The 11,460-nt window shown below is 42.2% G+C and overlaps 1 protein-coding gene across 1 annotated transcript in view; it reads left to right on the top strand.

The window, feature by feature from the left end:
• LRIT2 (leucine rich repeat, Ig-like and transmembrane domains 2) overlaps nucleotides 1-11,145 on the top strand; it is a 54,393-nt gene extending 43,248 nt beyond the window's left edge. The window contains exon 3 of the mRNA XM_078641124.1: nucleotides 10,325-11,145. Coding sequence (XP_078497250.1) covers nucleotides 10,325-11,145 — 821 coding nt within the window. The remainder of the gene's footprint in view (nucleotides 1-10,324) is intronic.
• Nucleotides 11,146-11,460: the final 315 nt, after the last annotated feature.

Below are 11,460 nucleotides of genomic sequence, written 5' to 3' on the forward strand. Positions count from 1 at the left end.
CCCAGTTTCAACCCACAACAACTTTTGTCGTTCAACATCAAATAGCTTCCATTCGAACATAAACTGAATGGAAGACAAATTACAGCAGCTGGGGAACTCACAGTCTGTACTGGTAAGAATACCCTTAGTACCAGCCATTTTTTAAAGGAACGAGAAGGACGTGTATCGGTATCCTGATACCTATCAGGCTGTTTAATTGTTTCACCATTATCTAAAATTGAATGATTGAATGGAAGAGCCAGATTTTTAGCTGTTTTCGGAAGGTAGAATAGTTCGGTTCTTCGCAAAGAAACAGCGGTAGAGTATTTCAGAGTCTGGTGGCATTATATGAAAAAAGCTGTCCGCCACTGGCACCCTTCTTAATCCTAGGGACCGCTGCTAGATGAAGTTCATTTGAGCAGAGTTTTCTGTTCGCTCTTTAGGGGCGAATCATGGTTTTATTGATGGGAGGTCCCCTCCCTTCCAGAGACTTATGAACTGCCAGAGGGCCTTAAAGTTGATTCTCTCCTGCATCAGGTAGCCAGTGGAGGGAGTGTAGCACAGGTCTTGCTGAGCAGCTATTAGGGATCCCTGTGAGCAGTCTTGCAGAACAATTTTGCACGATCTGCAATTTAGTGACTAATGAGTTTGAGGCCCCTAAATAAAGGGCATTGCTGTAATCTATCCTTGAGAGGATTAGTGCCTGGATCAGTAGTTTTTTCACCTGAAAGGGTAAAAGGGGGAGGACTATGCTGAATATTCTAAGCAAGCCATAATAAGAGGCATCAGTCTTCCTCATCTGTGATTTAAAAGTAAGATCCTGGTCTAGGCAAATTCCCAGGCTTTTTATCTCTGTTTTTGGAACCGGCACTGGACCCATACATGCTGGCCACATAGTACTTGCCTTGAAGCTTAGAGGGTTACCGAGAATCATAAGCTCAGTTTTTTCGCAGTTAAATTTTAGGTGGAACAAGCTCATCCACTTGGCGACTTCCTCCAAACAAGGGTGGAGGTCCCAGGACATCTGGTCAGGATGGTTCAGTGCTACAACCAGCTGTGTGACTTCAGCTTTTGTTACTATCTGAATCCCGAAGAGGGAAACCATATCCGCCAATGGGGCCATATAGACATTAGCCCTTTGGATCCGCGTGGAATTCCACCGTGGTGCGGGCGAATTCCACACATGCGCAAATCGGATGGCTCCCGGCCATCCGACGCACATGCCCACCGTGACGCTGGTCGGCCGGGGGCCCTCTGACACATGCAAGGGGTTAAACAGTGTGGGGCTCAAGGTTGAACCCTGCGGGACTCCACATTGTAAGGGGATGGGATTTAAGGTGTTGTTGTCTTCAAAAACCTGGAAAAAAATTTCTTCTAGGAAAGATTGGAGCCATAATAGGGCAGTGCCCATGTCTCCTGGGCTCCTAAGGCGGTGCACCAAGATTTGGTGGTTCACTGTGTCAAAGGCTGAGCTCAAGTCATGGAGGATTATGGCTGTAGATCTTCCTGAATCCAGAATCTTTCTTGATTCTTCCACCACTGCTAATAAGGCAGTTTCAGTGCCTTGGCAAGGGCGAAAGCCCGTTTGAGAGGGGTGGAGCAAATTGGTGGACTCCAGGAATGTGGAGAGCGTATGGGTCACATGTTTTTTTGCAATCTTGTTGATTCCAGGGAGCAGTGAGATGGAGCGATAGTTGCCCAGGTTGGCAGGTTCCAGATTGTTTTTTTTCAACAGCGCTTTTACCCTTGTCCTTTTCCACTCATGGGGGACCGTACCTGCAGATAGTGAATCATTGATCAAGCTGGTGGCAATTGGAACAATTACAGGTACAACCTGTTTCAGGATGTTGAGGGGAGCAGTATCTGAAGGCGACCCACTTTTTACTGATGACAGGAGGACTGAAAATGTGTCCTCAGTCAACAGGGTGTAGGTCTCCAGTTGATGTTCAAATATTTTATGCCCATCCAAATTCATATGCTCGATTGGAATTTCGCTTTCTTTTCGGGGAAGATGTGCAAGAATGTTTTGTACTTTGGCAGCGAAGTATTCTGCATGTTCCATGCAGCAGAGACTTGAGGTGTCCGGTCTAGGCAGCGGGGCGGAGGCTTTAAGTAGCTTTTAAGCGATGAGGAAGGTTTATTTTGGGGGCGTTAGCGGCTAATGCAATCTTTTCCATAATAATAGGCGACTTAGGCTTTTTTTATTTCTGCCTTGTAAATACCGATGGCCTCCCTTTATTCTGTTTTTTTATCATGCGTGAAATCTCTCCTCCAGACCCTTTCCAATTTTTCCAATGTTGGTTTAGGATGTGTAATTTAGGGGAGAACCAAGCGGACTTGTTAGGTTGAACTTTCTTCTGGATTGAATTTGGGAGCACAAGATTCAGTGATCTCTCGATCCAGTTGCAAAAACATTTGTTAGCTGCCACTGGATTAGGCTCAAGGTTTGGTTTGGTTTTTTCGAGTACTTGAGTCCACCTCTCCAATGGGAGTTTGAACCAAGGTCTGATTCGGGTACCTGATTGTTAAGTATAAAGTACAGTGGTTGATGGCGACCAGGTAAAGGGGATTAAGGAATGGTCCGACCAAGGAAGGGGAATGGGCTCTTTCCCTATTATGTCTCTTAAATTAGAAAAAATGGGTTAGAGGAGGTGCCCTTTAAAATAGGTTGCTTGTGGTACCTTCTGAGGCAGTTGATAGACCGCAAGGTCTCAGGCTAGTTCAGTTGTGGTACGCACTGAGGGGTCATCAAAATGCAAGTTAAAATCTCCTAGGACAGTAAAATTAGCAGCAGCACTAGCAAGGTTGACAACTGTTTCTAATATGGATTTACAGAATTGGCCCATCACTCCAGGTGGGCGATAGATGAGAATACCTGAAACTGAAAGGGTGGGAGTAAGTTCTATTGAGAAATGGGAGTTCTCACTGTCAGATAGTGGACTGCCTAGCAGGTGACAGGTCAAGTGGTCTTTATAAATAATAGCAATACCACCGCCCTTGTAGTACCTCTCAAAGGATTCCTGTTGAGGAGATCCACCCCATGGTTTAGTCTTCATTTTATTTTTCTTATTATCCCACCACTTTTTAGATGACTCTGGTGCCTGTTTTGAGGTATCCTTATCGGAATTTTGAATCAATGATGGCAGCAAGCAAAACTGGTGCCGCACCACCTGAAGGTATCACTATTTTCCAAGCATAAATTGCTCACCTCCAATGACCAGCTGCTCATTCGTCACACATTAGAGATATTGAACACATCAGCAAAGGTAACACAAAATAAAGCATATCAAAAGGAAAATTATACAAGAAACAGCAAAAATCAGACTAGTGGGTCCTTTTAATTTGCATCTTGTCCTTTAATAGTGTTCTTCTCCTAAAAGCACCAATGCAGGCAACACGTTTCACCTCAACAGAGGCTTCCTCAGGGCTTTATGCATGCAGCAAACATAAATGTTAGAATATGCATGCTCAACAAAAGACACAAACTATTCAATGCATTTTTAAAATCACATCAATTCACATAGATGTTAAAGTATGCATACTCAGCAAAAGACAAGCTATCCAATGTATTAATTAGTTCGCATCAATAACATGAAACCCCACAACACATAAACCAATCGTAAAGCACAACAAAATTGGAAAGAGACTCTTTCACCTAAACACAATAAAGTCAGTACATAAAACATAACAACATCACATAACTTGTCATACTTTGCACAGCTGGACTAGGGATCTACAATGCACTAAATGTTGTATTATGTTAGACCTATTACACATGATTTATATTTTAAAAGACATGTGAAAATATAAAAACAAATCTTTAGTGCCAACCTGCATTAATATATACCAATGATAAATTAAATAATACAAGATACATACACAAAACAAAACACACTACATAAACTTGAAAGAGGCATATGATGTACATGAAATTAATAAAAGGGACCCGGAAAGACAGAAGAAAAATATCAATACATTACAAGAGAAACATATGGTGCAAGAGTTAGAGGTTAACACATTATCAAAAATCTAGTTTAAAAAGAGACCCAGAAACCCCCAGAAGTCATAGGGAAGAAAGATTAGTGTAAAACAGTGCCTAGCACCTCATGCTACACTATAGCGCAAACGTGTTCCAAGAACACCATAGTAGGTAACATATGTAAAATCTTACCAGTTTTACATGACAAGCTAACATCATACAAGCTGCATAAACAGTGTCACAAGGGACAACCAATTGTCCAATGTGCACTATGGCAACAAACACAAAGTCATAAATAAACGAGGATCTTAACAACCGATAAAAATTCCAACTAGACTTTCAAAAAAGACAGAAGGGGAAGGTGAGGGCCTAAAGAGTGAACAATACCAAAGACACCAGTGCACGAAAGAGAAAACATTCTCACCATTCTATGCAAGTGCTTTTGTACAACTTAATTTTTCACAAAGCAAAAATCCATACCTTTGTTTAAAAAATAGTTTATGTACATCAAACAGTCTTTGAGCAATAAATGTCCTATTATAAAATAGAGGTTACGTATGCAAGGTTTGGGAGTCCGTCGTAGAGCTAGTGAAAAACACTAATTGGGGAAACATCTTCAAGAATATACAGAGTCCTATTAACAACACCCTATTTTCCCAATGTCAAGCCAAAGAAGTGTATTATTACAGCCAGATAATCTAGCTATATAAAAACCAATGCTCCAAACAATACTTAGTACAAGGAACAAATCTCCATTATATAAGGTGCATGACACACTACGGAATCATAAGGGAAGTGCCCTTGCACCATTGAGAAAATGTGTTGAACACACTTCATGGTATAACATGCATATGCATTACCATGTAGACTGACAACGGCACAAAAAACAAATCTATTCGAAAGCGGACTTGGTGTTGACATTCATGTACTATTTATCACCCAAACGCATGATGCAACATTGCATCCATATATCATGCTCCACTGCTATGTTGACGTGTCATACACAGAAAGGCACTGTTTTTGAAAACTGCAATGCGGTGTGAACAATGACATGTATGCGGCAATAATAACATCTCCTTTGGAATTTCCCTTCAGTTGTGGTTCATTAAGTCTGGCTCCCAAATTATCTTGACCTATCGATGTATAGGTTTCTGCAATAATTTTAGGTAGTTTGAACTTTTGGTCTGCTAGAGCATTCTGTGTGAGGTGTACTGCCAATGCTGCTGCTTCCCTTTTTATATTACATAATATCATTGCAGATACTGTAGCAAAAATGCCCATTAATTTCATCCTCAATTCCAGGGCTTTGGCAGCCCCACATTCATTTTGAATCTGTTTAAGAATCTCTGGCATCATGGGTTATGGTATAGATTGCAGCAAATGCTGTGTCCCATGTGGCACAGTTCTCTACTGGGAGAACCATCCCCAAAGGAAGGTACACTGTGAGAATTCTATTTTTTTCTTGCACTCCTGTATGGGGAAACACTGCTTCAACCTGTTTTTTTTTTCCAATCCAGAATAGAACCTTGTCCCGTTTGACGGGCACCTTACCCTTAATTGCATTAATTGTCACTTGACTGATTCTTGGCATCGCTAATTTTGGTTGTGCAGCTTGAACAGCCCTTGCTGGGCTTGCTGTTATGGTTCACAAAACAAATTGTATTTGTTGTCTGTTTAGTGTAACTATATCTGTGTAGAGTATACCAAGTTTTGCTGCTATGTGCACTCTTATCTGAGATTATGCTGTATAGCCTGCTAGGACCGGCCGTGTTGGTCCATCATTAGTGAGGGACTCAGTCTGAAATTTTGTAATGTAAGCGGTAGAGCGCGTAGGAACCACTTTATGTGTTCCTGATCTGTTAAAAGAATTTCTAAATCCTCATATGCTCTATAGTTGTTTGGTACTGATGCTTTAATGTATGTGTGAAGATTCCCCGTGTTGGCATTTACAAACGGGAATGAGACCCATGAATATAATACTTCTATTCTATACACTTTGTGAGCCTCTACCATGAAGTTAAGACCCCCTCCAGCTTGTTGTATTAACATTTGTGTTAAAGTATGTCTTCAGTTTAGTGGTAAAATCGTCTGTCCTCAATAAGTAATTTGAATTTGTGGGATTCAGAGAAGGTAACTATTATGGGGTAATCATTTCTTTTTAAAGGTTCAAGCTTGAATTACCTACAGTTAGAAATAGGGGTTCCCTGTTTTGCTGAGGAGGATTTATGCCTAACACCACAGACATCTCCAGTTAATTGATGAGTAGGACTTTGGGCACATGAAAGAAAAACTACTCCGGAGACCCATTAAGTAAGTACCCAAACTAGAACGTTGGAGGTGCCATGTCCCAGGTTTCATACTATTCCACTAAGGCCGTGCCTTGGGACAACATACTTATTATTTATTTATTTAAAACACTTGTAGAGCGCGGCTGTCACCTGGCAGGTATCCTGGCGCTGAAAAGCTTACTCCTGGGTTAGAAGCGATGGGAGTTGATTAGGGGGGAGATAATGGAGGGGGGGAGCTAGGGGAAGAGCCATGTTTTTATTCGTTTCCGAAAAGGCAAGAGCTGTGAAGTCTGGCGAATGTCGGCAGGCAGACTGTTCCAAAGCTTAGCAGCAGCTACTCTAAACGATCTTCCCCCGATCCTGGCCTTCTTAAATCTGGGTACTGTTACAAGGCAGGCGGTCGCGGATCGTAGAGTTCTGGTTGGGATGTACCAAGAAAACATTAGTTGTAGGGGTCTTGGTCCTAATCCATGTAATGCCTTGAAGACCAAGCAAAGGGCCTTGAAGGCTATTCTTTGCTTCAAGGGAAGCCAATGTAGCTCGGCTAAGGCAGCAGTGGCCGAGGATCTCCTGGTCCATCCAAGGGCCAATTTGGCTGCTGCCGACTGGACTCGTTGGAGTCTGTCCAGCAGTACCGTAGGAGATTCGAGCAGGAGGGCATTGCAATAGTCAAGGCGACTAAGAATAGTACACTTGACTATCAATGCTCGGGCCGGAGGTGGTAGTAATGGCAGGATTTTGCGTAATGAACGCATAAGGGCCGAGCAGGTGGCGACTGTTCTTGTTACCTGTGTTTCCATGCTAAGTTTGTTATTTAGCATGACGCCCAGATTGCGAACACTGGCGACAGGTAGCGGCTTATCTGGGTTTTCCGGGGGCCAGAACTCCACAGGCAGAAGGCGTGGAATTCGGCTCGCAGGACAGAACAAAACCTCAGTTTTGGAGGAGTTGAATTGGAGAGAGTTGCGGTGTAACCAGCCTGCAGTGTCTCTCAGGCAGTCGTGGAAGGCTTCTAAGGTGATGGAGTCTTCCCCCTCCCAAGAGAAAATGAGCTGGGTGTCGTCCGCATAGTTTACTGTAGTCATATTATGGGTTTTGATTAAAGTGACCAGTGGTTTTAAGTAAACATTGAAAAGGATCGGACTAATAGAAGAACCCTGGGGTACACCGTGGGGGACTGAGGAGAAGGCAGATTGGAAAGGGGGGAGAGATACAGCCTGTTTCCTATCTCTAAGATAAGAGTGGAACCAGAGCAGGGCTGTGCCGTCAACCCCAGCCTCTCTCAACCTCTCTAGCAGGATCACGTGGTTGACAGTATCGAATGCGGCAGACAGGTCCAGTAGGATCAAGGCCACAGCTTGGCCCCTGTCTGCCCGCACTCGAAGTTCTTCCATGGCAGTAAGTACTGCTGTTTCGGTGCCATGGGCTGGACGAAATCCAAATTGGAAGTCGTCCAGAACGTGATTCTGCTCAAGGTGAGTTGACAGGCAGGTGCTGACCCATCGTTCCACCACTTTCGCCAGAAAGGGCAAAAGTGATATGGGTCGAAAGTTGGACATATACACATCAAAACTTAGTGGGACTGAGTTCATGCACACCATCAGGATACATTGACCTTAGTACTGGCTAACCCACAGTGCACCATCTGGACCCATAAACTCTGAGAGGTACTGGATGGAATGTGGAATTTCAGAACATGACAACCCTGACTCCCCAGGGAAATCATGGAAACAGATCTAACCCTTTCATTAGTAACTCAGGCATGCTTAAAGGGGAACATAAGAAATACTCAAAATGGCATTTCAAACATTTATTGAAGCAATACAATTCTTGTATAAATATACGTGCACTGCATTGATTAATAGAAGGAAACAAAACATAGTAATCAGCTTTATGAGAATGGTAACGAAAAGAAACAGTTGAGCCATTGTGCTGTTACATTGAATATAGGAATACATATAATTTAATCCATACTCCTACCTAACACTTCCTATCTTAATGTGCATAAAGTGTGTAGTTCTGTCAGAATGCACTAGAGTGGTCTAACTCCCAATTTACCTGAGGATATGTGGCAGGTGGATCCCATCTATGGTGTAGAGCAGCCCACAGTCCATCTCAGGATGGTAATAGGATTCAGTTGGGCTGGAATTCTGGCATGGGGCCACTGGGCAGTGCCAGTGAATTGTTCCTTTCCTCAAACAAAGAGTTGGGAGTTTTTTTATAATAAACTTCACCCATACTCTCTATGCCAGAGTTTTAGTCTGGCTGTTATTGTTTATTCTAGTCTTGCAGAGCTGTTGCCAAAGAGAAAACAACAAACAACAAAATGTTGTGCAGTGAACTTATTACTGGTACAGGACTTTCGGGGGCCTGATAATATGCCTATGCAGAAGTGTAAGTGTAAGCAAACCTATTTCTGAGAACATTTTCCCAAATGGGTGTGCAAGCAAACGCATGTTAAATGTCATCATCCAAAAATATACACACAGCAAAACAAAATATGAAAAAATATGTCAACTTTAAATCTGTGCATGTAAAATGGCTGTGTTCTGTGCCCAGGGCCTATGTAACCACATGATGGCTGGAGTTGTAGTTTCTGCCAGCTAACGTGGAATCCTATGAAATATCTTGGGCCCTGAACTTATGTTTTTTTACAAATTAAACACTGCTCAGAAACCAGCACCCTACCTATGATGCTTTTAAATCCTAATCTTCGGTATATAAGACTAGCTTTAGCTACTTTGTCGTTTCAGTCCCTTTTTTGGTTCTTGTCACATCCTCTTTCCTATTGAAGTTCTTTCAATATTTCAAGTATACACCCTTTCTCCTCCCATTTGCCACATCCTTCTTTTTGCAGAATTTAGGCCCATATTTACAATAATTTTTCATTGTGTTTGTGCCACTTTTCTGACACAGCTATGATGCTAAATGTTAGTTGGTGTTTACTAAGCCACACAAGGGCCGACTTACGGTGCCTTGAGTGGCTTAGTTAAGAAAATGTGGTGCAACGCAATCCCCCTATTCTGTGTTACCTTGCACTGCACCTGGGAGCTGTTCCATGGGTGAAACATGGGTGTTGCCATGAATCTACCCTTGGATTTTGGTGCATTCCCAGATTTATTAAGGTAGTAAATGCATCAACATGCTATGCTTCCCCAAACGAGGTGTTAAGTGGAGAAACAAACATATTTGTTTATATTTGTGGATGTTTACTTCTCTTTGATACTTCCTTTTTCTATGTGTGATTAATTCTGCCAGTGGAAATTGACATACAAAATAGCCTAATAAAAGCAATCTTGCCTGGACATCCTCAAGTAAGCCAGAGCAGGGTTGGAGCTGACGAGGCCATATCTTAGTAGTTATGGTACTTTTCAGCACATTTCCATTCACGCAATGCAGCACAACAACATTGCTTACTGTCCTGCGTTAATCTCTACAACATAAATTCTCTTTGTACCTTCCCTTTATCTTTCTTACAATTTAACTGTATGCTTTTTTGGCCAATTCTTTCCTTTAGTATGATCCTTTAACATATTTTTCCTTTTTCCTATTGTTTTAAATGTAAATCTTCATTACAATTTCCCATTTCTCTTTCCATTTTCATTTCCATTCCAATCAATACTTTTCCATGCTCATTTTCTCGCTAACTGTCCTCCTACACCAACATTGACATTTTCTTTTCACTATTTTCTTCCTTTCTTTCCAGCATTTCTTTTTAGCATTTCACGTTGCTTACCTAATTACTCCACATTCGTTCTCTTCCAACTTCAGCTTATCTTCCATTTCTTTTCCATCCACTTTCACCGTTGAAAAGTATTAACCTATTTTCTTTACTTCCTTCTTCTGTTTTTTGCAATTTCCTGTCCCAATAAATCCTCTTAATGCTCATATTTATCTTATGTTTCTCTCACTGAATTGTCCTTCACTTTTCCTTTTCATTCTCTTATCTCATGTTGCAGTCGTTTGAAACCTACACTGAGAGCAGAGACCAGAGTGTGAAATTTGATATGTTTGAGCCTCATTCTGATGTAAACTTGTTTCTCTAACTGTCCTATGTTGGTTTTGTTCCATTTTATAGTATCTACATCTCACATAAGTGAAGACAGAATGATATCAGAACTGGTCATCCCTACCACACAAATTCTGGATCAGGGCATATATAAATGCACAGCAACAAACTTTATTGGAAGCTCCTCTACTGAGATCGCCCTCAATATTCAGTTTCCCGAGAAGTTCATCCCAGCACCCTCCTCCCTCTTCTCGTCATTCCCTCCTTCAGTCTCAGATGAAAATGTGTTTATAGACATCCGCATTTCCAAGCAGACTGTGTATGGTATTATCCTAGAGTGGTATGCAGCAACCGAGAACCCATCAGAGACTTGGTTCACCATCTACTTTGGCATATATGAGAGTGCCAAGAAGGAGATGATATACATTGGTCCTGGAATCAACACCTATGCAGTGGACAACCTGCTGCCAGCGACAAAGTATGAGGTGTGCATCTCGCTGAAGAACCAGCCACCCAAACGCGGTCAGTGTGTCATATTCGTCACTGGTAGTGACCTTAGTCAACTTGAGCAGCGAGAGAAACTTATCCACATTATTGTCATTGTGTGTGCTATGATTCTGGCGGTGCCAGCAGGCATGTACGCGTGCACAACGGACACCAGGATCAACTGCCTGGAACGGTGCTCAGGGATGTGTCGCAGGAAGCGCAGCACAAAGAAGACCCTGAAGAGGGAGCCTACCAAAGAGAGCACCTTCGACAGTTTGCAGACCAACAGCGATGTGGAGCTCTGCCAGGGTGAGGCCAAGGAGGACAACCGGCGGCGTAGGCTTTCAGAAGACAAGATCAAGAAGCCCAAATCAGAGAAAAGAAACAATGCAGAATTATATTAGTGGGCATTATGCTCTTATGTACTTTGCTTTTTCTCAGATACACGGATGTACAGTATCAAACAAACAAGTCACCACCTAATAGTACATACATTAAGAATGGCAAGCAGATATTTTCTCTTCAGGCTCCAGTTCTCGAAAACTAAGTACCTTTCTCATTGGCGTCCTACAGCAGGAGGATATGGTATATTATGATTTGGTACAAGTGGGTAAGACTTTCCAAAGCTGGGTAACTTAGGCTACAAAATATCTTTTTTCGTAGCGAATTTTATTTTGTAGTATGGGGCAATGAACAGAGTCCAGTTGATGTAAATGTAT

Source organism: Lissotriton helveticus, chromosome 5_1 (genome assembly GCF_964261635.1).
Source record: "Lissotriton helveticus chromosome 5_1, aLisHel1.1, whole genome shotgun sequence".
Classification (NCBI taxonomy): domain Eukaryota; kingdom Metazoa; phylum Chordata; class Amphibia; order Caudata; family Salamandridae; genus Lissotriton; species Lissotriton helveticus.